A 25,781-nucleotide genomic window follows, 5' to 3' on the forward strand; every position below is an offset into this window, starting at 1 on the left:
TTGTTTCCTTTGCTCATTTCTTTTCTTTTTCTTCTTGATTCATACAGTTCTTCAAATATCCTAGCTAGTAGTCCTTTGTCATTTAAATGTGCCGCAGATATAATTCCCAGTTTGTGACTTGTTTGCATCTTTTTAAAGATTTTATTTATTTATTCATGAGACACACACACACACACACAGAGGCAGAGACACAGGCAGAGGGAGAAGCAGGCTCCATGCAGGGAGCCCGACGTGGGACTCGATCCCGGGTCTCCAGGATCAGGCCCTGGGCTGAAGGCGGCACCAAACCGCTGAGCCACCCAGGCTGCCCTTGTTTGCATTTTCTTGGTGTGTCTCAATCACAGAAGGTCTTACTTTTTTTTTTTTTTTTTTTAAGATTTATTTGAGAGAGACAGAGATAGAGAGAGAGTGAGCACAAGCGAGAGACAGGGACAGGGAGAAGCAGGCTCCCCACTGAGCAAGGAGCCCAACGTGGGGCTCGATACCAGGCCCTGGGAATCGTGACCTGAGCCGAAAACAGATGCTTAACTGACTGAGCCACCCAGGCACCCTGAAGGTCTTACGTTTAAAGTAGTTGGGTTTTATCTGTTTGGTTAGCTCCTCTTCACTCCTCGTAGATCATGCCTTGGGGAGATCACGGTCAAAGCCCCAGCCTGACCCCCACTGAACTGACAAGTTCCAGAGCAGAGCATGGACAACCCCTTTTAATATGGACCCTCCTGCCCCCAGCCTCATGTCAGCCCCACTTTATACTCTGGTTTATTTTAAAGCTTTTTTATTTTTTCACCTGTCTTTCTCTGCTCCTTGGACCCCCCTGTTGGTTTACAGAACCCCAAGTTAAATCCAAACTCTGGTACAAGCTCCTTTTTAAAAAAAAAACAGTCCAGAGGTCTTCTGTTTATTTATTTACTTACTTATTTTTACACCTGTTAAGCCATGAATTCTTAGGAACTGGTTCCAGGAGCTCAGGCTCCATTCCACCAGTTCTCCCCATGTGCGCCTCTGGGCGGAGCAAGTTGGTGTTTCTGGTGAACCCAGGTAACTTTCTCTTTGGCTTCTTTCTTTTTCTCATCATCTTCCTTCCCACGTTTCAGGAAGCTATCTTGGCTCTTAGAGCGTTTAATATGCTCAGTACGTAGGTTAATTCTCTTGGCAAGAAACTCGCCCTTAACTTGTTTACAACAATGCCAACAGCATGCTGGGTAACACTGCAGGCTCTTCCAATTTTGCCATGGTAACATTTGTTGGGCATTCCTTTTTGAACACTGCCCATTCCCTTGATGTCTACAATTTCACCTTTCTTGAAGATTTGCATGTATGCAGCCAAAGGAGCAACTCTTGTGTTTTCTAAAAGGCCTAGAGAGCATACAGTGGTGCCTCTCTTCTTTCCCTTTGGGCTGGTTGTTCTGGCACCTTGGTGGAAGAGGGGGTTCTGGCTGAAAGGCACACCTCCTCCTAGAAGTGTTCCAGCCCCCCAAGGCTGAGTCACTTCTTCCTCTATTTAGGGGGTTAGTCTGCCTAAGCATCAGGTGATTGACAGGAGACAGGTTTTTGACTATTAAAATGGAAGATCTTTCACTTTGAGTAAGCATGGTTTATTAAACACAGTATTTCAAAACATGGGATGCCTTAACGGTGGGATGTTTGGGAGGGGAAATATGGTTGGAAACTCTTACCAGAGATGCCTATGGTAGTCCTGACATCCACCTGCCTCCACCTAAACATTTCCGGGGACAGGAAGCTCACTACCGTTGGGGGCTGGACTGCTCTAGTTGTTAGAAACTGTGTCTTATGCTGTGTCTCCTGCCTCGTCATTTATACTTGCTGTTCTTCACTCTGCTCTCTAGAGAAACACCTAGTGAGTCTTTTCGCTCTTTGACATGACTACCCTCCAACATGAGAGGTAGCTTCCATGTCTATCTGTGTCTCCTTTTCTTCAGGAGAAATCTATCACCTTCAGTGATTCCTGGGAAGAGACAGTTTTCAGATTCCTCTGCACATGATCACCCTCTTGTGAACAGACTGCAGATTTTCTGCATCCTGTGTACATTGTATATCCTTGTTTGAGGAAAGCCTCGGGGCCGGTCTAACAGTGTAGAGGGGGCCCTGAGCCAGTTAACGGGAGTCTCCTGGGGCAGCTGCAGAGCGCCGTGGCTGTGCTGGCGGGCTCGTCAGCCCTGGCGTTCCCACAGAACCCAGGAGCTGACGGAAACCACTTTGTTTATGCGCCTCGTTACCATCTACATGCAGAGCATCTACAGAATCCACCCTTCTGCTTGGGCTCAGCACTCCTCTCTTTTAAGGAAGTTTTCTTAACGTTTGTGTCTCCTTTTAGCTCTCTCCACAGCTTCATGTCAAGCACATCTTTAATAAGCAAGACAGTGTTTTGTTTTGTTTTTTAAATGTTGATATTCCAAAGAACGCATCCTTGGACTCTCTGTATTACATTCTGCATCAGGCCCCCCGGCTCCCTGGAAGCAGGGCCAAGGGGAAGGGGTGTTTCTTCACTCTGGGCCCACGGTGAAGCCCAGCTTTGCCATAGCCACGGACAGTGACAACCCATCTCCGCCTCCCAGGCCAGGAACCTCTGAGTAATCTTTGACTCATAGCGGTCCTGTCTCCTATTGCCTAATTTTGCCTGGTCTTCATTAAAAACATTCCCTGCTTTTCTTTCTCATTTGTTCCTCTGCACATTTCTCCTGAGACCACCGTGCTTCTGCCAGAGATGGTCTCACTAACACAGACTACCTGGATGTTTAACAAGCAATTCCAAAGACCTGATGGGCCCTGAGCCCCAGCTAGGAGTATTGCTCCAGCTGAACCCTGACAGAAGGGATAGGAGTCGATCAGGCCAGTTGTTAGAAGGCACATTTCCAGCAGAGGAAACAGAAAGTTATGCTAGTCAGCATTCGGATGTGAGCAGAGGTTAGAAAAGCAGGCTGAGGCTGTTAGAGCCAAGGTGAGTGGTCAGCCTCCCTCCTAAGGAAGGCTTTAGGTTGGGCAGTGCCCGGCCACATTTGTATTTTAGAGCCAGCAGTGAAGATATGATTAGCAAACTTAGAGGGCTGGAGGTGGTGGGAGAAGACAATGGGCTAGGGCCCCCCAGACACCTAGGGCAGTGGTAGATTCAGGAGTGTGCCAAGGGACATGGGACAGGAACTGACCGGTTGGAGTGGAAGGGGCAGGAGGAGACGAGGGAGGTGACAATGCTTTGAAAGACATGTTCCTCGGAGGGGAACATTCTAGAAGCAGGTTTGGGTGGTGGGAAGGAAAGGAAATGACTCAGTTTTGGAGGGTGCTGGTCCTTTGGTGTGAGGAGGTGGGTGACTGGGGAGCCAGCTCCTCACTCCCACAGCAGCTATGGATCCTCTGGTCCACTTCTATGGGTCCTCCATGGGATCCTTTGTGCCTTTTCTCTGCCTGCCTTCTGCCTATTGAGAGGCTGCTGATGCCAGAGAACATCCATCCCAGAGAACCTTCAGGAGGTGTTGAGTGCTTCCCCTTCCCAAGCCCACCATCTTTTCTCTCTCAATCCCTGTTCAGTGAACGTGGAAAGGCAGGTAAAGGTTCCCCGCAGAGGACTGAGGAGCATTCAGAGTCCTGTCCCAGACCCTTGTCCTTTCACAAAACCAGGCCAGGCATTTTCCCTGATCATACCTCCTTACTCCATTTCACCAACATGAACGGATCCTCCTATGCTGTGGATGCTGTGTGGGTGCTGGAGATACAACAATGTACCATGATATCAGGCCATGTGCATTGAGCCAGGCATCTAAGTGCTTTATATATCTTAATTAATTTAAATCTCCTAGCAGCCTTATGGGTTAGCTACTATTCAATTCCCACTTTACAGATGAGGAAACTAAGGCACCAAAAGGTTGGTAAGTTGACTAAGGTCACACAAGTGGTGGAGCCCAAATGCAAAGTCAGATAAATGCCCGCACTGTAAGCCACTGCACTGTTCCCTCCTGCTCTCCCCTCCAGAATGCTGTCTCTGTCTACTTTCACAGGATAGGTCAAGTGCCATACTCTTTAGAGTCAGGATGTTCTTATTCTGGATGCCGTATCTCAACCTCACTTCTCCTGGTATTGCTCCTGATGAGGGATCTCTGTTGCAGTCCCCACATGAATGTGGACAGACAGGACACCTTCCCCTTCCTGGCTTCTCACGGCTCTTCTTGCTCCACCTGTCCTCCTTCCAGTCCCACCACCGCCACTGTCTCTACTTACAGACCCTCATTACCTCTCACGGGCCCCTCTTCTGGGGCTGGGCTCACTAACATGGGGCTCAGGCCAGACAGGGGTCTCCCCCTGGGGGCCATTCTCACATGCAGCCTGGAAATGGATGTCTGTCCTCAAGCACAAACCTGAAAACAGCATCTGTTGGCAAAACCCTTCTCCACGCCTCATCACCTAAGGGATAAAATCTGCACTCCTCAGCATGAAGGCCAAAGTCCTTCCTTGTGTGGCCCCTACCTCTCCGGGTCCCTGTATCAGTGCCCCTGAGGTCCATCGCTGACAACTCCAGCCTTGATAAAGTGTTTGGTAGTCAGCAATAAAGGGAGCAAAATAAGAAGAGTCAGATATAAAAAGTCCATCAGCATATATCAGCCAAGTTGCCAGCTGTCCTTCCTTGGTCACAATATCTTTTATCCCAAGGATCCTTTCTATATATATATATTTTTTTGCAGTTAAAATATTATTTCTTTCATAAAATGGTGGTTATTAAAGTGCTGTTATTTTTTTAAAAATATCTTTATATGGCAAAATGAAAATTGTCTGCAACTCCACTCAGACTCCATCTTTTTCCTGGTGACTCAGTGGTCTAAGGAAGCTGTCCCAGGGTCTGTCCTGCCCAGCCCCCCACCGTGGCCTGGTCCTGCGCCATCGTCCCCCCTGGCCTGGCCTGCCCTCTTTTCCAAAGCGGGGCCTCGGCCTTCGGCGGGGACACGGGTCATCTGCACGCTCTCTTCCCCCCAACCCCGGGGCGCCGGGCCTGGGAGCCAGGCACGCTCCTGTGCTCCTGTGCTCACGTCTACGTTTGCCCAGCGAGCCCGGTACTGCGGCGGCCACCCAGGTACCCGGCAGCTTTCCTGACATCCGGACCAGAACCAATGTGTTCCAGCCTCCCCCGCAACAGGCGCGGCTGCGGTGGGGGCGAGGGGCTCTGCACCTGCCCGGACCTCCGCACGCACCCAGCACCCACCACCAGTCCCGGCGGGCCCCTGGGGAGCGCACGGGCTGAGGGTCAGGCCCCCCTTGTTTGCGAGAGGCCAGGAACTGCCTGCTCTCTGGGGTGCCGGAGATGATCATCTGTCTCCCGGGCCTCCAGGGAAGCTCAGGCCAGGCAGGGAAAGGGAGGGAGGGCAGGGAGAGGGACCAGAGAGAGAAGCTGAGACAGAGAGGGGGACAGGAGCACAACAAGGCCTAGGGTGGCAGCAGAGACAGAAACACAGGGCCCCGCAGAGAAGGTGGGGGCAGCTGCCATCAGGGTGGCGGGGGGCGGGGGGCTGGAGCTGGGGGTCTGGCCAGCCTCTCCCGGGGCTGTGGAAAGGACCTGCCAGTTGGCTCTAACACAGTTTCCACGGTGGGACCCAGAGCATAGGAGGCAAACTCCTTTCCGGGTTCAGCCCTCACCTGTCCATGTCCAGGGCCCTGGCAAAGTCCTCTGAACACCCAGACCCCTGAAGAGCCTCCAGGACTGCTGTCAGGCTGGGCAGCACCCTGACCCTGCCTGGCCTCTCCACCGCTGAGGACCCTTACGATAAACTCCCTGAAGGAATCAGAGATGGTCAGAGGGACTCCTGGAGGAGAATATGACATTTTGTTTTCCATTACTCTGTAGTCGCTTGTTTCAGGAAGTACCTCTTGAGAGGGTCTTTTAAGCAGATGTCAGAAAGGCATATGTTGACAAGATGGCAGTGCCCTGCTGTGGCTAGACAGGGGCCACCTCATGTCACCCCCCTTGAGGGTGACATAGTTGGCCAACATGCCTAGGAAGAAAGAATGTGAGCTGAGACCCTTCTATCTTAGCAAACCTCCTCTGATGTCAGCTGGCAAGACAGGCGCTAGGGCTTCTGGGAGAAGCCTCTCCATGGAGATACCTGCATAAGGCCAGTGGAGGTCCCTGCAGTGGCCTGGTTCTGGAAGGAATGGCGGTGGCCTGGCCACTTGGATACTGGGGATGCCACAGGGGCAGTAAACAGCACTGGGCCACTCTAGAGCTCAGGAGCTGGGCTCACTAACATGGGGCCATCACATTTGCTTGTGTCCAGCTGCCCAGGCAAGCAGGTGCAGCTGGGTCTCGAATTCTCAATGAAGTGAAGCCAAGACTGAGCCCTTGGCCAAAATAAGCCCTGAGGGTACTTTATCAAATGAGGAGAGGCCTTTGGGAGGGGAGAAAAGCTCACGATAGCTGAGAGTGCTCAAAGTCCTGTCAATGTCAGGATGTGACATTGCCGTTCAAGCTGTAAAGGGCACAGTGGACAACAGGATGTTGGGATGGATGACTTAGTAAAGTCTCCAAGTAGTAACTTTGCCTTTCAAAAATACAGTCTTAGGTCCTGGAACCTAAGAGCCAGCCCTTGGGCAACATTCTTTTTTTTTTTTCTTTCTAATATTTTATTTATTCATGAGAGACACAGAGCAAGAGAGAGAGAGGCAGAGACACAGGCAGAGGGAGAAGCAGGCTCCATGCAGGGAGCCCGACATGGGACTCGATCCCAGGTCTCTGGGATCACGACTTGGGCTGAAGGCAGGTGCTCAACCACTGAGCCACCCGGGCGTCCCCCTTGGGTAATTCTTGAACCCTGGAGCTTTAGGGTGAGACTTTGAAGCAAGCTTACCCCAGAGACATAAGCTACCTGCTGCTGTCAGAGCAGAAGGCCCCAGTTCTAGCCCTACTCCAGAAGAAGCCCCTCGGATACCTTCTAGAGCAGGAGGCATGACTGGCTCACATCAGGCAATGAGGCAAGAGATAAGGATCAATCCAAACTGGGGGACCAGCTAAGAGGGGGTGATTCTCCCTGGTTGCAGCTCGCTTATTAGCGTCTCCCACTGACTGGCAGGAGGGATCAAGGGGCATGGCTTCCTAGGTAAGGGAGGTTCTAAGGTCAAGATGCCTTCAAATCTAATCTGCTCTCCAAAAGGACCAGCTGGCCTGATAGGAAACTCAAGGTAGGAGGCGATGGCCAAGGTCAAGAGAAATGTAAAGGATGGAGGTGGGAGGGGTGAAGCCAGGTTAAGGGACACCTCTGACTCAGGACAGGTATGCTGCTAACTTGTTACGACCTTGGAAGAGTCATCAGCCTTACTTACTGGACTCATCAGAGACAGTGCCTTATATGAGCGTCCCCTTTTTTCTGCTCTTCTGGGTTCAGTTGAGGTCTGACCTAGAGAGGGATGCCCTAAAGCCACCACTGGGGAATGCTGCCTAAGTCTCTACCCAGCTCCCACTGGGGGCACCCTCTGGGCCATGGCTTGGTCCTCCCTCACATTTGGCTCAGCATGGCCATCACACCCTTGCTGCACTTCTGTCATGAGATGGTTGGCCAAGAACCAGAGGGTATGAAGCCAGAAGTGACATAGCTTTCAGAGTCAAGTCGAGAACTAAGAGTTTTGAACAAAGTGCTTTGAACAAAGTGCAAGAGTCGTAGACCTGCAGTTTATGGCTGGTTTGTGGAGCTGATTAGGTGGCTATCATTATCAGCAGTATTTCCCCTCTCTCCATGCCCCTGCTGACAACACCAAGGCTCTGGCCACCCTTTACCCCAAGCCTCATGCCCTCGCTCTCCACAGTAAATGCCCCTAGTGCTTACATCGTCAGCAGTGTTTCTTGATTGACTGACCAACTGATCTACCCAAGGAGAAAAGCAGGAAGGTGGGGACTGAGGACACCACTGGGATACAAACCTCTTCATGTTTTCTTCCCGGGGGGGAGGGGGGTGGCGGCGGGGAGAGCTGGTCCAGGGGAGCTCGGTCCTGGAGTTGGGCTCCAAAGCCTCCTGCTCAGGCCAGGCTGGACAAGGGGAGCTCGGTGTGCCCTACCAATGTAGGTGGCCCTACATCCAGTTTCCCCATTGTGTGAAGAACACGTTCAGGAATCACACAGCTACAACTATGGGCCTACAGACACTTCTTAGACGCCTCAGGGACCACTGCTGGTCCCTGCACACCACCTCACATCTTCAACCTCTGCCCTCCCTGAGGACCTGTCTGCAATCCTGTTTCCCCTTCTGTATACATCGTCTCCTCTGCTGGGAGAAGAGGAGCGTTAGAGGTGGGGCAGGATGGAGGTGACCATGCACATGCCTGCCTCAGGGTCTCTGCCCTTGCTCCGTCTTCCCTCTGGTCGACTTCCCTTCCCCTAGATCTTCACAGGGCCTGCACCCCTCTCTCCTCGGGGAGCCTTCCTCCTGTGACAGTCCAGCCCTTCTCCTGCTTTATTTTCTTCATAATGCTTATTGCTACAGGCAATTAGGGTCTGTGTGTGGGTGTACATACACACATATGTGTGTATATGTGTCATTTACTCGTTTACTTTTTAATTATGTCACCCCCACTTCATATAGGTTACATAAAAGCAGGACCTTCTGTTCATTGATTACTATCTCTCCAGGGCCCAGACAGTGGCTGACACAAATTGGTGCCCAATAAACCTTTGCTGGAAGAAAGGAAAAAAGTGAGGAAGGAAGGAAAAAAGAAGGGAAGGAGGGAAGGAGGGAGGGAAGGCGAGCTAGAGGAAGGGAAGGAGGGAGGGTGAGCTGGAGGAGGGAAAACAGACTTCCTCCTGGTCCCTCCCTCCCCCAGAGGGCTGCACAGAAACACACTGGGAGGTTGGAAAACCCACCGCTTTCATTGCCTCTCACCTTGGGTACCCAGGGCCACCTCTTGCTCCAGGCGGTCCTCACTGTTTATCCAACCCACATCTGGTTCCCTTGGAACCTGGCAGAGGGAAGAGTTGGCCTGACTATGCTGATTCTCACGGCTTCTCCACCTGCCCCGCGGTGTTCAGTTGGTTTGTGAGCAGGTTACTCTTTTGTCCGAGTCTTGTTTTCCTGGCCTAGACCAGCTCTGGGACCCAGAGACCCACTTGTTTTCCTCAGCCTGGGACCCACAGCCTGTGACATTGCTCAGCCCAATCCCCTTGAATTCCGGAGGCTCTAGGTGACTGACTGTCTTCATCAGTGGTCAGGTCCCTGCCCCCCAGCCACCCCTTCACCATTGCTGCTGCTCCACTGGACTGTTTGTGCTGGGGCTGCTGCCCCTGAAGTAGAAAGATAGATTTTTCTCCCCGAGTGATTCTATTTCCATCTTAAGCTCACCAAAGTAGCCACATACTCTCAGAATCAGACTATCTTTTCCAGGAAGTTGGAACAAGTTCGTCAGGGAGTGGGCCTGACGGTGCCACCTGGAGCAGCAGGCTGCTCCCACCTCTGTAGACTGTCAGGGTATGTGTCTTTCAGTGATCTGCCTCCTAAGGCAAGGCCCAGCTCCCAGGGCGGGCACAGGCTTTGGTTCAGGCATGCGGATCCTGGCAATGGCCCAGGAGCCCCGAGGGTGTACGGGTTAGGCATCCTGCACGATGCGCTAGCCACTCAAGCTGTTTCTCTGGCCAGAACACTCCTGCCATCTCCCTGCTGCTCCTTTGCCAGGTGAACCCCTGTAGCTCTCTGAGTCTATGTCACATGCCCCAGAAGCCTCCCCTGACCCTCCCATCTGAGTTGCCTTTTTATGATCTGAGTTGCCTTTTTATGAGCTGAGAAAACAGGGCCGTGCCTGTCGTGTTCACTGATACATTCCCAGGGTCGCCCAGCACCTGGTACACAGAAGGGACTTGATAAATCAACTGTTGTAAAGCGTGAATGAATTCTGTGTGCATGCATCTTACAGAGCCTTTGGCCTGTGGAACCCCGTCTCCTATGCCTTTTGTATTCTCTGTTGCCCAAGATTAAGGCCCCTGCCTGCAGCCCAGGCTGAACAGGAACGTGCTTTGGATGCACCTTGGCCTGACTCTGAACAGGAGTTAACTGGCTGTTTCAGCCTGGCTGGGGGGTAGGGTTCTTTGGAAGAAACTTCTCTGGAAGGGGCCAGAATGGCTAGGAGGCCCCTCTTGTCCTTCCCACACAGGAGCAAGGTAGGCTTGCCAGGTAAATACAGGATATCCAGCTACATTTAAATTTCAAATAAATGACAAACACATTTTAGTATATTACATGTAATAAGTGGAACACACTTATGCCAAAAAAAAAAAAATACTGAATTTAAATTTAACTGGGAATCCATCTTTCTCAACCTCGGAACCCTAGTAAGGGCAGCCCTGATCAGCCTGGCTCCCCAGGGGGATCTGAGGTCCTTTTCATGCGGTACATTCTGTTCACTCTCTGGGTTCTTCCTGTTGTTTAAACACTTTTGGCCAAAGAACAGGGTGAGCTCCAGGTGTGGTTTCCCAGAGCTGTCATGAGCACCCTTAATGCAAAGTCTCCCCCAACATCTCAACTTCAACTCCAGGTACTAGACTGGGGTTAGGGAAAGCCAGTCTCAGGAGTTGAGATATGAAGGAATGAGCCAAGTGATGATCAGGGCATTCCAAGAGAGAGGCAGGAGTGAACTTGGTAAGTCTAGTGTAGGTCCGTGAGTGCAGGAAGGGAGGGGATTGCATGGAAAATGTCCTGGACCACATCCTCAGTCCTCAAGAAGGCTCCTTGGTGCTGCTCTCCTAGCCTGCTCTTACCCACCTCTGACCCCAGCTGTAGAGGGGAAGCTTCTCTAGCTTCTGTGGCAGGAGCCTCAGCAGCTGGTAGTGGGGAGAGAGTAGGAGTGTCTGTCATCCTGGTTTGGGGATTCTGGTGCTCAGTGGCAGTTTAGTGGATCACCTGCTCTTTAAAATGGTTGAGTGGAGCCATGAGCCCTTAGAGCTAAGTCCCCGCATGGCTGGTCCCCATGGAGGTACCTTACCTCACTCAGAGGCCCACCTCCATCCCTTCCCCACTTTAAGCTGGCATGGTAGTCTCTCCCTTCTAAGAGGAAAATGTGGCTGCCCAGGGCCATGGGATCATGGGGGCAGGGGGAAGAAGGACCCGAGGGGCCCCATTCTGCCTCAGCAGGCATCTCTTACAGCTTTGGAAGGGGCTGAAAGCCCTATACCGGGAAGCTCAGCACTCAAATCACAGAGTTCCCAGCAGGCTCTGCTCCTCCGTGCCACCCTGCCCACTCCAGTCCTCCTCTAAGCCCAGATATACAGGCCAAACAATGGGAAATGGCTCAGTTCCACATTTAACACACAGAGCATTTGTTGCCTGCTGTTTGCCTGTTGGCACGCCAAGGAAGCTGTTGCTTAATTTAAAATGTCCATTAGCTTCCTCCAACTGGACAGTTACTCCAACGAATTTATGCCGTGGCAGGTTTACGCTTGGCCCTGCTCTGTTTGTCCCCTTAGAAGGTGTGCCTAGGGCAGTGGGCACCCTCGGGTGTCTTGCTTGAGAGTGTGTCCCCTCTGTACGGGGGAATTAGATTCCCAAGGCCCCCCCTTGGCCAGAGTCCTTCAGGAGCCTTTGGCCACTGCCCATGGGAAGCCCACAGTCGGGGAGGTAGGGGGAGGGAGAGCGACCCCGTGGGGGAGGGGTGTCTTTTTACATTTCCAGGGGAGGAAACCCCATTTCCCTCCTACCCTCAGGCTCTTGGGGAGCCTTGCCAGGCATCTGACAGGAAAGGACCTTTTGTTCTGAGCTTGTAAGAAGTCTGAGCTGGACTTGTTATCTACCCACAGCATTTCCTGGACAGGGGGCTGTAGTAGAGGCTGGCCCCCAGCTTTGGCCTTGGCATCCTCCTCTCCCGCTCTGGGGACAGGGGAGGCTGCCGCTGGCAAGGTCTAGGCCTTCATCAGCGGCGGGGCTGGCGACAACGGGTATCTATTCTTTGCTTGGGGGGTGGGCAGTCAGTCCCAGACAAAGCTCCCTGACAAAAGGGAGCAAAAATGTCACCTTTGTGTGTGTGTGTGTGTGTGTGTGTGTGTGTGTTGGGGGTGCTGGTACTGGGGAAGGAGTGAGCCCAGCCACCCGGTCCAGTCACCTCTCGCTCGGCCGGGAGGGAGGCGGCGCGTCCCCCAAGGGCTGCAGGAGCCGCGGCGTGCGCCCAGGCCCGGGCCGTGTGTGACACCTAGTGGCCACCTGAGCGCGGGGCGGGGCGCGGGGAAGGGGAGGAAGCGGGGAGGAGGAGGGCGTGGAAGGAATCAGGAAGCGCGGAGCCCAGGCCGAGGCCCGGCGGCGGCTCTCCCGGCGGCAGCCCCTCCCCTCGGCGCCGGGCTCCGTCCCCGTCCCGGGTCCGGTTCCCGCCCCCCTCCCCCGCAGCGCCCGCGGCCTCCGCGTCAGGCCTGGGCAAGAGGTCCCCACACGTGGGCCGCAGCCCCCTGCACCCCTGCACGCGGCCCGGGTCGCGAGCCCCGGATCTCGAAGGTTACCCGAGCTCGGGTCCAGAAGGCCGGGGTCGCGGTGGGCGCGCTGCGGCCCCCGGGGCGCGGCGTCAAGGTTTGGGCCCGGGCAGCGCAGGGCCGCGTCCCGAGCGCCGCGCACTAGCGGGGGCACTTCCGGCGCCCTGGGCGTGACCCGCGCCGCCCCGCCCCACGCCGCCCCCGCGGCCGCCGCCCGTCGTCATGGCGACGCCGTAGCTTCCGCGCCGGGGGCGGGGGGCGGGGTGCGGGCGGCGGGCGGAACCGGCCGAGCGGCCGGGGCGCGGCGCGGGGAGCTCGCCGGCCGGGGCGCCGTGTGGTGCTGCGCGGCGGGGACCAGCTCCGGGCCCGGCGCCCGGCCAGGTAGGCGCCCGGCGGGTGGGTGCGAGCCGAGCCCCCGCGCGAAGCCGGGGCGGCGCCCAGGTGTGCGGCAGCGGGACGCCCCCCCACCCCCCGCAGGCTCCGGCCTCCGCGCCCCCCGCACCTCACCTGCTCCCAGCCCCCCGGAGCCGGTCGGGACCGGCGAGAGCGGGCCGTGCGCCCCGCGGGAGCTGTCGGCCTCCGCGCCACTGCGGAAGTTAGGTCGGAGCGCCAGGTGACCTCACCTGTTCTAGAAACTCGGGAGGGCAGACGTGGACCCGCCAGCGTTTGCTACGACTGTTATGTTGACACCTGAAACCGAGACCCGCCGGACTGCTTTGCTGGTTCTCTCCTGAGCCTCGCCTCTCTTCCTTTGGGGTTGAAAAGTATCTAGCTGGGAGCACCTAGTTCTGGAACCTCCGCAGCTTCCTGTGTGAGGGGAGGAGTGTCTCGTTTGGGAAACCCTGGCTCGCCGGCTCGGCCCTGCGGGGCCCTGAGCTGTGAGTACAGGGGTGCAGAACTGAGCGGAGGGAGGGGCCCGCTGCTGCCCTTGACACCCAGGTGATGGCAGGGCCACCCCCCCCCCCACGCCTGCTCTTTCCCCCAGGGCGTCACAGGGAGAGGGATCCCTCTGGACCCTACCCCCAGCCTTTCTCTTTGAGATTGTCCCTCTCCTCTCATTATCCCTAACTTGCCAGTCTTTCAGGGATTTCTAAGTCTCATTAAATGAAGCTCCATCTCAGGACATCTGGATTCTTTAACTCTGTTTTTATACCAAATGAAGAAATCCCACCTTCTCACAGGTACCTTGATTTCTCTTGTGAAATTGGATTTGAGGCAGAAAAATACAGAACGAAAACTTGTAAATGCCAAGGTGAGACCCACAGAGAGAAAGGGTGCGGCAACCTCCCCCCACCTCCGTGCGGGAGGAGGCAGCCGGAAGCCGGGAGGTGGAGCCACCCCTGCCTGCCCCACCTTGCCCTGGCCCTGGCCCTGGCCCTGGCCACCTTTTCTTGGCTGGCAGAGCTTGGCTTCTCTAATATGGAGTGGCACAGCAACACCAGAAGGCATGGGTGAAGGAATCCGCCCCAGATCCAGGGTGGGGGACGGGAGCAGATAGAAGAGGAGTGTGGATTTATGAGAGGTGGTAGGGCTGTCTGCTGCCATCTGGCTCTCTGTGGCCCCAAACCTCTTATGTTAACAACTTTGGTTGTGCAACTCTTCCCAAAGTTTTGTTTTTATTAGATTGTTATCTGAATGCCAACCATGTGACGGGCACTTTGCTAGGCACCAGTACATATTTATCCCACTTAATTTTTGCTGGGCCAGTGAGTAAATCAGGTGAGACTCAATATCCCCTATGTTGTGGATGAGGAAGCAGGCTCAGGGAGGGGACTTGGCTTGTCCAGGAGCACAGAGTCATAAACAGTGGGACTGGCTTTAACATCACATCTGCTTGACCAGAGCTGCATTCATGGGTCCTAGGCACTTTTGCCTTGCTGGGACCCTTCTTCCATTAAAAATAGTAACAGGGATCCCTGGGTGGCGCAGTGGTTTGGCGCCTGCCTTTGGCCCAGGGTGCGATCCTGGAGACCCGGGATCGAGTCCCACGTCGGGCTCCCGGTGCATGGAACCTGCTTCTCCCTCTGCCTGTGTCTCTGCCTCTCTCTCTCTCTCTCTCTGTGACTATCATAAATTAAAAAAAAAAAAAAAAAATAGTAACAGTAAAACAAACAAACACCCTATATTTTACAACTGTGTTGGTATAAAGACAAATGTAATCCAAGCTGGATTAAAAATTAGAACGTTTTCTTCAATGCTAAATTTGTTTTTCCTCCTGACTTTGGTAGAAATCATAACATTTTTTTGTGGGTCCCTACAAGTTTTGGGAGCCCTGGCACCAAGCCCGCTGTACTTAATGGAGAACCAGGCCCAGTGTCTAACTTCAAGCTTTGCTTTCTTCCTGCAGGCTAATTGGAGCTCTGCCTGACAGCTCAACCTTCATTTTGCCTTCTCTTCCATCACATTCTAGGACATTCTAGGGCAATTGAGTTGTTCCCTCCTCCCCCACTCACTCATCAAGAAAAGCTCTAACCTCCGTCCCCAATATAATCTTCTCTAACCCAATTAGAACCCTGCTGTGGACAAGGAGGGCTGTGGCCAGGCCAGGCTGCCAGCCTCCAGGCTCTAGGACACAGTCAATGTCTGGTCCCCATAATGAGATTAGGCCTCGTGGCCTTTTAATGGAACTGTGGGCTGGGGGAGAAACAGTGATTCTCAGCACGTTCAGGCCCTGCGGGTAGCTCCTGTCCCTGTTTGATTGCATTAAGTGGAACCTGACTGCAAGTGTGTGGGAGGGGAGGGGGTGACTGTCTCAGCCCAAAGTTCCAGAAGCTGCCAGAACTGTCACCCCCATCCTGTGCTCTGACAGCAAGGAGGGTGGCTGGGTAGGGGACTATTAGGGCCTCCTCTGCTTCCAAGACTCGGGTCTGTGAGGCAGAGGAGGCCTTTGGGGTGGAGAGTGGCTGCTTCCAGGCCTGATGCTGCTGCCCATGCTTCTGCTTTGGGAACAAAGGAGGTGTAAGGACTGCCAGCATTCTGGAGGGACAGCCCAATTGGGAAGGAAGAGAGAGTCTTGTCACTGTCTGGATGAACCCAAGAGCATGATTCCAAGGCATCTGCTTAGTAGGGAGTGACTCTCAACTGACTTCAAGGTTTGCACATGTTCGATCTGTTTTGTGGGCAGGTCAGATTCCAGCCAGAGTCCCTGTAATGTGCTCTCTCTCCAGCATTGGAAGCAGGCCTTCCTTTGCACAAAGAGAGGTTGCCAATGATGTTGAATGGAATAAGGAATGGGGGAATGCCATTGTTGAAGGAATCTTTCTGCTCATGTTCTGTAAACCACTGAACACTCACTACTTCATCTTTTTTGTGAATCTGGATTTTTCCCCCTTGGAGCTTATTGACTATGAGGTCACCTGTAGGCAAGGCACAGGCCTGCCTGAGGCAGGATGGTCTTGCTTGGTGTGAGCTTTGAGCATCCCTCTTACTTGGACTTAAATCACCTTCACATTGGGAGGGGGAGTGGGGGAGACAGCTTGGGCCTCTGAAGTTCCACAGGTTAATCTTTATGGCTTTCTCCTGGATGCCTAGTTCCCCAGACAGATGGGGCAGGAGCGCTGCCTTTGGAGCCTCTGTGAAAAGCTCACTGATCAGTTGGTTCAGCCTCCTGCGTCCCCTTCTCTCTCTCTCTTTTTAAAAATATTTTATTTAATTTTTCATGAGAGACACAGAAAGAGGCAGAGACACAGGCAGAGGGAGAAGCAGGCTCCATGCAGGGAGCCTGATGTGGGACTTGATCCTGGGAGTTCGGGATCACGCCCTGAGCCGAAGACAGACACTCAACCACTGAGCCATCCAGGTGTCCCATCCCCTTCTCTCTTAACTACCGGTTTCCGTCCTGCCTCTTTTTCCCCCAGGAGAGCCCACAGGGGACACCAGTACTTGATGGGCTTAAACTGCCTTAGGAGCCTGGTTTCCTGAGGGGTGAGGGACATGGGAGGACTGGCATGGGACAGGGAGGGACCCATTGGAGCTCTGCTTCAGAGTGATCATCTTTGGCAAATGCCTATTCAGATACATCCTTGATTGACTTCAGTATTTGGAAAGCAAGACAGCCCACCCTGGATGCGGGGCAAAGCCACACCCCTGCCAGACAACTACTGCTGGGGTTGCGCCACTTCAATGTATAAAAGTAGGGGGACACAGTCTTCAGTGTGTATGGTGGAAAGGGCCATTGGAGCCTGAGTTGAACTCGTGGCTTGAATTCCTGCTACTCTTTAAAAAAAAAATCTTGTGTCTGCTCTGTAACTTGTCTGCAAGCTCCTTGAAGGCAGGGATCATGGCTTATCCAGTATCTGGCGTATTGCCAGCATACAAAGGGTGCTTCATGAACAAATCATTGAGCAGCTATTTGCGGCTGATAATTTGGGGCATGTCATCTATCCTCTTTAAGCCCCCATTTCCTCACCCATTAAACTGAGCCAGTACTCCTGTTACCACAGTGGTATCGCGAAGGTTACAGGAGAGAATGCCGAGTATGGAGTCGGGGCTTGCAGGCAGCCCGCCGTGAGGCCCCTGTCCTCCCAACACACGCAGGCAGGCCTCTCCACTTCAGCAGGTGGGGTGCAAAGAGCACGAGGGGCCTGACTTCCTGGGGGCACTCAGGGTGTGAATTTACAGTGCAGAACGTTCAAGCCCCCCATTTAGTCCTTTCACTACTCCAATGTGTGTTTTCTTTTCAGGACCACCAACCACTCCTCCAGTTCTCAGAGGACACCGACCAGGTGTTCTGCAAGTGAACTCAGTCCTGACGCTGTTTATCTGGAGACAGCGTCAGATCTCACAGGTTATGGGCTCAGTCCCACAAGACTGCCCCCCACTAAAGATGCCAGTTGCACATCCAGGTTGGCACCAGTGCTTCTGACCCACCTGCTGTAGATAGGAAGTTCCCATGGCCCTCTCCTCAGGTTCAACTAATTTGCTAGAGCAGCTCACAGAACTCAGTGAAGCATTTTACTTATTAGATTTATTATAAAAAGATATGACTTAGGACCCGCCAGATGAAGAGGAGCGGAGGGGAGGGTGAGGTCTGGAAGGGTCCTGAGTGCAGGAGCTTCTATCCCCGGGGACTGGGGGAGCTGTCTTTCCCTAGAAGCTCCTTTTGGATTTTAATGGAGGCTTGGTTGCTTAGAGGTGGTTGATTAGATCATTGGCCATTGGTGATTGAACTCAAATCTCCAGCACCGCTCTCCTGGGGGGGGGGGTAGTTGATGGGTGGAACTAAGGATTCTAGGCTTCAGTCACGTGGTTGGTTCCCCTGGCAACCAGCCCCCATCCCCAGGTTATCTAAAGGCTCAGTAACTTAACAAAAGACTGCTTTATGGCCTTCTTAGGAAATTCCAAGGGTTTTAGGAGCTCCATCTTATATACTTCTTGTAAGTCACAACCCACAGCTCTGAGGAGAACCTTGCTCTGATCTCTGCCTGTCTCAGTAGGAGGCTGGCTGGCCTAGCCGCAGAGTGGCTCTGAGATCCAAGAGCTCCCACTGCTGTCCTTGGTTATTCTGTGTGGCAGGTGGACCCGCGGCAGAGCACGTTCCTTCTGCTCTTTCTAATTCGGAGCTAATCAGGTTCCGACCGCGCCCCAGGGCTATATGAATCTAATAAAGGGGAGGAGGGCGGAGAACAAGTGACCCGAGGACAGCATCTGTTCCTGTTAGAGTCTGTGCAAGGGAATAGATCCTGAGGAGGCCCTAGAGGAGCAGGACGCATCCCGGCCTGGCACCAGCTCACAGGGCCCGTGAGCAGAGAGGCACAGGCGAGCCTAACGGGGGGCAGGACGCCACCGGGTAAGTCAGCTGCAGGCCAGTCTCGGAGGGGCAGAGGTGAGCGAAATGCCCATTTCAGGTTGTGGGCAGATGGATGGAGGGGAGGGTGAGTGGAGGAGGTGGAGGAGGGGCGAGTGGTGGGGAGCAGGGAGGCGCGGGGAGTGTGAGGCAGAGGGTGTTGTGAGGGCTGGGAAGTGGGAAGCGAGGGTATCCTCTGAGTGTGTTTGGTGAGAAAACCCGTGGCCACAGATGGAAAGGGAGTCAGCATCATGTTACAGGATTGGCTTTTCACCAGCAGGTAGCGGCCCTTTCATGCAGGGTAGGGCCTCAGGATTGGGGATCTGGCTTGTCCCTGGCAGGTCTGGCATGTTGAAGGGGGTACAGAGATTGGGGTAGAAGCTCCATGCCCTGGCTGGGGTGGTGGTGATGAAGAGGGTCAGGAGGGAAGTGATGGCGGGGTGGGGGGGGGGAGGAGGGGGGGAATCCCCTCGGACTCCTTGACCTGTCTCCACTGACATTTGCACAGTTGTCAGGGCCAGGCCCAGGAAGGAGCCACACTGGTCACCTGCCTGGTCAGGAGGGGACTTGGTAGCAATGGGTAGGTGAGTTGACTTTGTGCTGAGTTTGAAGTGTTTGTGGGATGTAGGTAGAGAACACAGTGGGTAGTTAGAAACAGGGTTTGTATTTGGGGAAGAGATTGGAACCGGGCCTAGATTTACCTGTGAAAGGTGACAGATACAGAGACAAGAGTTTCAGAAATGAGGGTTCATAGTCTGCCAGGCCTTCTGGAGACAGATGTGCCTCCCTGCCATGGGAGTGTGTTCGGAAGATGATTTGATAAAATGTCAAAAAAGTAAAAGAGAATGTAGGCTTGCTGCAGGGTTCCGTTTCTCCGGTTAGGAATTAGACACACGTGCAGAGATGGCCACATAGTATGGTTCATTTAGCGAAAAACTGGAAGCTAGCTAAATGTTGAACAACAGGGATCGGGCCTTGGTTACAGCATGGAACAGCAGTACAGAAGAATCCTGTGATGTCATGCAAACGATGGCGTAGGTGGATATTGGACATGAAAAGATACGCATGACCTACTGGGAAGTTAAACAGGTCATACCGATTCTGTTTCTATAAAATACTGTATGTGTTTCTAGAAAAAAGGGATGTAAGGACACATGTGAAAATACTAATTACTTGGAATTTTTACCTTTTTTTGCTAATCTGCATTTTACTGTAGGTAGTGTGTATTAGTAACACTCCCCACTGCCCCTGCCTTTTTTTCATGGTGAAGTTGCCAACACTTGTCGGGTATGGCAGAGAGAACCGGGAGGTAAAAGGAGTCCCTCCCCGCCGCCCACCAACCAGACACGAGTTCTTGTGCGGCAAGGGGTAGAGAGCGAGCTCCCGCTGGCTGTTAGCGGGGCCCAGAAGCCTGTTGGGCCACGGCTCTGCTCAGCTGTCCTCCTCTGGGATGTTCCCAGTGCTTCTAGGAGAGGCCGGGACGCTGGGGAGGGGAGAGCACCTTTCTGTGGGCACAGGATGCCCAGCACCAGGGTGAGGGGGGTGGAAGTCATCTTCGTTCGTTCGTGCCCCAGTGCCTCTGCCTCCTGGGCGTAGGGGCCAGGGCTGGGCTCTGGGTCAGGAGAACCCACTGGCTCTGGGTGAAGAGCTGGCACGAGGGCCATCCTGACCCTGGGGGAGGCGAACATGGGGGGGACTGCACAGAGGAGCCAGGAAACAGGCTCACCGCACACACACACAGCGCCCTGAGCAGGGCTTTCCCACCTCCCTGAACTGCCTTTGTCCTTCGCAGGGGACCAGACCCCCTGCTTCCTGCCCCGACAGCATTGCGGGGAGTGAAGTGAAACGCAGGAAACATGCCAGGAGCCCTGAGTGGCCGGTTGTTGGCCCTTGTAGGTTTCTGGTGCCTTTAGGTTTGGAGAGCTCACCTGAGCCGTGCAGCCCTAAGGGGGGGCAGCAGGGGGAGCAGGCTGCTTGGCTGCTCCTGTTCCCCACTCCTGCAGGCCTGCAGGCAAGCGGGTCACAGCACATCTCTCCTGCAAGCACCTGCTGTGGGGGCCGAGCCCAGGCCCACAGGGAGGGCAGGGATTATCTCAGGCTGCAGCAGGCATGCTGGCTGTGGGGGGCTGGGGTGGGGGGTCGGCTTTCTCCTCCCTGGATGTACTCATGACCCCCCCCCCCAGCCGCCCTGACAGACCCTGGTCCTTCAAGGGGTTTTCTCACTTCTCTGTACCTCATTTGTGAAGCCCCCCTGAGAAGACCCAGGGCCTCGTCAAACAATATAAAGCCCAGGTGCAGGGCCCCCTGCCCCCCCCCGAATTTGGAGGGCCTTCACTTGCACCCTCATTGCATCTCACAGCCAGGCATCTGGCCTGTCTCTGGGGGAAGTGGGGCACCCCTGCCCAGCCACCCTTGAGACTGGAGATACCGAGCTTTAGCGTGGGGCGGCCCTGGGGGCAGGTGGGAGGAGGGGGCTGCCCATTGGCCTCAGAGGCCAGGGGTGTGCCTGTGGGGTGCCAGCTGCTCTGAGCTCTCCTGTCTCTCCTGCAGCAGCTGCTCAGCATGGAGAGCCGGGCCGGCGTGGCGGCCACCCCCGGAGCACTGCCTTACTACGTGGCACTCTCCCAGCTGCTGGGCCTGACGGTGGTGGCCATGACCGGTGCGTGGCTCGGCCTGTACAGGGGCGGCATCGCCTGGGAGGGCGCCCTGCAGTTTAACGTACATCCGCTCTGCATGGTTATAGGCCTGATCTTCCTGCAGGGAGATGGTGAGTCCCGCTGCCTGCACTTCTGGAGCCGCTCCTGGGGGAGGCCGTTTGCAGACATCGCTCAGCCCTGAGGTCTCCTGTAATTGGGCACATTTCAGATTCCAGAAAAGACATGAAGGAAGCTAGCTTGGAGCCTGGGGATCCCAGGCATCCAAATCCAGGGGCTTGGGGTTGGTGGGTAGCAACTCCTTTCCTACTTACCCTGGCTCTTTCGACAAGGAGCGTCCAAGGGTGTGCGCGCTGCTTAGAGCAGGCAGCCCAGGGGCTGGGCCTTGAGCTGAAATTGGGAGAAAGAGGGTGACTGTGTGTGTGTGCATGTTGGGGGGATACTGGCTGTGGCCAAACTAAAGCTCTCTGGGGTGGGAGTGAGGCCATGTTTAGCTCCCACCCTGCCTTCTGTGGCCTTCTCTGGTAACAAGAAATCCAAATCTGGATCTATTTGACCCATTCTTCCTAGAGGAGGTCCTGGTGACAGCCCCTCCTTCAGCAGCAGAATCCTCAGAGGCATTCCCCATGCCGCCTGGCCCTGTCCCGCTCAGCCGAATGAGGGGGTTAGCTTGGGAACCAGGGGCCCCCCAACTAGGGAGCCTGCTTGCTACAGGTAGTTAATGTCTGCTCAGGCTTCCATACTGGACTATTTGAGAATCATCATAGCTAAGAGGTGACCTCAGAAGCTTGGTGGGCCCTCATTGTGACCGCATGATGAACTTACAACACAGCCTGGAGTACACAGGACACTTGACCAGGAAGTGGAGGTGGCGGCTGGGGGAGTGCTAAGGCACACGGACCAGACCCGAGGGCCCCTGCTGGGCCCCTGCTGGGCCCCTGCTGGGCTCCCGGGAGCCTTGTTTAATGTGACAAGCCCTTAATTTAGATCGCCCTTCCTAGCCAAGGCATGTCTCCTTGGTGCCAGCAGCACGCAGGCCTGACGTTCCTTTTCTCCCCATAAGCCCTGCTGGTTTACCGTGTCTTCAGGAATGAGGCCAAACGCACAACCAAAGTCTTGCACGGGCTGCTGCATGTCCTCGCGCTCATCATCGCCCTCGTGGGTGAGTTCCGGGGCACGGCTTTTCCTTTCCTCTCCCTCTGGTTCTGACCTGGGGGAAGAGGCTGCGGGACAGGTCTGGTCTCTCTTCCAGGTCTGCTGTAGCCCCCTCCCCATCCCCTTCCCCCTGCTGGCGTCCCCTGCCGGGACACTGGGTGCTGGCAGCCATCAAGCTGGGACCAGATCCCAGAAGTCCCAGCTAGTGGGGTTTCCCTTGGGTCACCTCACCCGCTCCCCGCCCCACAGCCCTGTCCTCACATGGCCCCTTACTGTGCTCCAGGCTTGGTGGCGGTGTTCGACTACCACCGGCAGAAGGGCTACGCTGACCTGTACAGCCTGCACAGCTGGTGTGGCATCCTCGTGTTTGTCCTCTACTTCATGCAGGTGAGTCCTTCAGCCCCACAACGATGCGATGCGGGGAGGCCGGTGCGGGGACATGAGTGCCACCAGGGGGCCCATTTTCCAAGGCATGTGCCTGAAAGTGAAAAAGGTGCTTTAGCACAGTTGGATGCTGCTTTCAGATTCTGAGATGGGTGCCAAAGCCAGGATCACAGGTGAGGGGGCCTCAGACCCAGGTGCCTTCCAGCTGACCCCGCGCACGTGTTTGGCCTCTGGTCCAGGCTGCCGAGCAAGCGTACAGGCCCGGTGAACTGAGAGCAGGCCTGGAGCGCCCTGCCGGGGCCAGGACCTTTCCTGTGGGTGCTTACTGCTTCCTCACCCTTGCTCCCGGGACTGAGGAAGCCAAGTGGGTGGATGGAGGACTTCCCAGACAGCGTGTGGACACGACTTACCCGGGGTGGCCTCGGGGTGGCTGGGCGGGGGGCCAGCTCAGTCCCCAGCACCACCGCCTTTCCTTGCAGTGGCTCGTGGGCTTCAGCTTCTTCCTGTTCCCTGGAGCTTCGTTCTCGCTGCGGAGCCGCTACCGCCCCCAGCACGTCTTCTTTGGCGCCACCATCTTCGTCCTGTCTTTGGGCACAGCCCTGCTGGGCCTGAAGGAGGCGCTGCTTTTTAAACTTGGGTGAGTGTCCTGTGTCTCCAGGGCCAGCAGAGATGGAGCCCTGCCCTCTGCTTCCCCAGACCTCTGCCTTCTGGGCCAGCTCTTGGTGGACTTAGTGGAGTGGTGGTTCTCCTCTCTGGGGGGCCCGGGGAGGCCGGGTGGGAACACCCTCCATCTTTCTGTCCTGGGTGCAAATGGCATTGGGCCTGACAGTGACCCTTTGGGTGGCTTCTCCCTTCTGCCCTAACCCTGCAGGGCCAAGTACAGCACGTTTGAGGCTGAGGGTGTCCTGGCCAACGTGCTGGGCTTGCTGCTGGCCAGCTTTGGTGTGACTGTGCTCTACATTTTGACTCGCGCTGACTGGAAGCGGCCACCCCAGGCGGAAGAACAGGCTCTCTCCATGGACTTCAAGACACTGACGGAAGGCGACAGCCCCAGCTCCCAGTGATGGCCTGCCCTTGCCCCACCACAGGGAGGGCCTGGCTGGGGCTGGCCTCCTCAGTTCTGGGGGTTTGGATAGGCTTCTTTCCCACGCCCCGTCGAGGCTGCCCATAGGACCAGCGGTTCCTGGGGAGGGCTCGGCAGGGTGGGTAGGGAGTGTGGGGGCTGCTTTCCTGGGAACTTTGAGGTCTGACTTCTGGGGTGAAGGACTTGGCTTCCTCTGCTTTCCCTCCTTGCTGCTGCTTTAGAGTCCTGTCAGTCATCCACCAACCCCTGCCCCTGTGTCACCATCACCCGCCCCCCCCCCAAATCGAGAAGCTCTGGGTAGGGTTTTGGGTGGTCAGTCCTGATTACAAAAGCACAGATCCCTAAAGGCGTAGAGTGGCTCTCCTCTTGAAGCAGCGGATGCTGGGCCGCGTCCAGGGGCTGCAAAGAGCACAAAGCTGTGGGAGAAACTGGACCTTAGTGACAGGCCTGGCGAGGCCAAGACTTGCTTTGTGTAACACTGAATGCAAAGCAGGAGTCTCGCTAGTCTGAATAACACGTGGTGAGAATGGGTCTAAGCTTTGGCAGCCGAGCAAGTGATATTATGTATAAAATATGTTGGTGTTCAGGGCAGGGTTCCCCCGGAGAGGGGAGGGACGGGCCCCTGGGAAGCTGTGGAGATGTGGCTTTGGCCCCGTCTGCGCTTTGCCTTCCCTTTCTTCAGTCCTCAGCCCCGGGACGACTCTACTGGGAGGGGGATGGGCCACAGGTCTGAGACAAACTGTACTTGGCGCTGAGGGCGACAGGGGAGGGCGGAGATGGCCCCCTGGGTGGTGGGTGGGCTGTCCTGCAGCTACTCCCGCAGGGTCCCCACCCTCACCAGCTGGCTTAGGCGCTGCTCTGGCTCTGCCCTGAGGCCAAGGGCACGGATCTTTTTTTTTTTTTTTTAAACAGAAGGCTGCTGCTGTAGTCTTATTCCGGCTCAGCGGGGAAGGCAAGGCTGCCTGCTCGTGTTCTGGAGGAAAGCCTCATCCCTTTACCTGGGCCCATTTTGCAGGAAGTTGGGGACTGAGTTGGAATCGGGTTAATCCCCCAGCTGCATAAGCAGGCTGTGCTGCCTCCTGAGTCACTCTTTGGCTTCAGTCTCGAAGTAACAGTAACGTGATTAGAGCATTGACCTTGTGCTTCTTGGACTTGGTGAATGCTCTCTTCTTGTTTTCCGGGCTTTGAGGAACATGACCCAGTTTGAGACAGACACAGTTTACTGACATGAAGAAATGAATGAGATTTCCAAACCTGACTACTGTTCCTTTGACAGTTGCCTTTTTCTCACTCAGTGCTGCCTTAGAGAATGGGGCTGGCCTCCTCCAATCCTCCAATTCTCAGATTTCTAACTCTCGACTTTGGCCTTGGGCCCTGCCTCCGGCTGCTGCCACTTCTCTGAGCAGGTGGCTGGGGTCCGGAGCTCCCCCCCTCCCCCGCAGGGCTGCCCAGTCCCCTCTGAGCCTCTCCCCACCTCCCCCACCTCCGCTGCAGCTTGCCTGGACAGACTGGGTGTTCGCCTGGTTACACCGTGCTCTCTGCCAGGGCCTGGCTCACGCTGTATAGCCAGATAGTTACACGTGGAGAAACGCCCCCTTGGACGAACTACCAAAGTACAATTGTGTGTCTCCCTTGCCAGATGCCACATAGAGAAACGGAACCTTAGATTTGTAGTCAAAATCTGTAAACTGGCCGGCTTGCCGAAGCGTATGTTGGATGATTCAGGAAGCCCCCTGCAAGCTGATGCATGGTGGTTTATTTTACTTTGCCTGTGGCCAGTCTTCTGTGAAGTACAATGTAGCATTGGTGTAACAGATGATTCAATAAATGTCTACAGCAGATCTCTGACTTGTCTTCATTTGCTGTGACAAAAAAAGAGAGGCCTGTGCTTCTAGTGGAGTCAGATACATGAAGTTAGTCTTACTAGGCTCAACAGAAATTGAACGTCCCCCCGCTGGGCACAGAAGGTAAAGTGATTAAAGATATCTGTCATGGCACAGGCTCTGAAATGGCCCAGGGGCTGTTCAGTGTCTGACCCCAGTGTGGGAGGCACTCCCTTAGGGTTAGAGAAACCCTTTCCTCAGCCCAGAGAGAGTGGCCTGGAGGGTGCACCCCGATAAGGGCCTTGGCAAGAAGTTCTCCCCAGTATTCTGTTCACTTTTTACTTTTTGAAAATCTGTCTCTTAATTCCTTAAGAAGAGGAGCAAAGCTTTGAGAACAAGCTGAGATTCCACTTGAGAACAATCCCTAAGGCTCAGGCAGGAGGTGTGTTTATGGTGATCTCACGACAGG

At 54.9% G+C, this 25,781-nt stretch overlaps 1 protein-coding gene across 4 annotated transcripts; it reads left to right on the forward strand.

Annotated features, from left to right (window-relative positions):
• Window positions 1-12,696: 12,696 nt before the first annotated feature.
• Window positions 12,697-25,330, forward strand: CYB561 (cytochrome b561). 4 transcript variants are annotated; one of them, XM_072781239.1, is made up of 7 exons: window positions 17,133-17,271; window positions 18,087-18,215; window positions 20,763-20,979; window positions 21,930-22,028; window positions 22,305-22,408; window positions 22,885-23,042; window positions 23,277-25,330. In XM_072781239.1, exons 3-7 carry the CDS (start codon window positions 20,775-20,777, stop codon window positions 23,467-23,469), a joined length of 759 nt encoding a protein of 252 aa, XP_072637340.1. In that variant the 5' UTR covers window positions 17,133-17,271; window positions 18,087-18,215; window positions 20,763-20,774; the 3' UTR covers window positions 23,470-25,330. The 4 variants fall into 4 exon arrangements, with proteins under 4 accessions (XP_072637341.1, XP_072637339.1, XP_072637340.1 ...); XM_072781240.1 differs by lacking the exons at window positions 17,133-17,271; window positions 18,087-18,215 and adding an exon at window positions 12,697-12,808 and having other exon boundaries at window positions 20,766-20,979; XM_072781238.1 differs by lacking the exons at window positions 17,133-17,271; window positions 18,087-18,215 and adding an exon at window positions 12,699-12,808.
• The last annotated feature ends 451 nt before the right edge of the window (window positions 25,331-25,781 follow it).

The sequence above is a fragment of the Canis lupus genome, chromosome 16 (genome assembly GCF_048164855.1).
Source record: "Canis lupus baileyi chromosome 16, mCanLup2.hap1, whole genome shotgun sequence".
Lineage (NCBI taxonomy): Eukaryota > Metazoa > Chordata > Mammalia > Carnivora > Canidae > Canis > Canis lupus.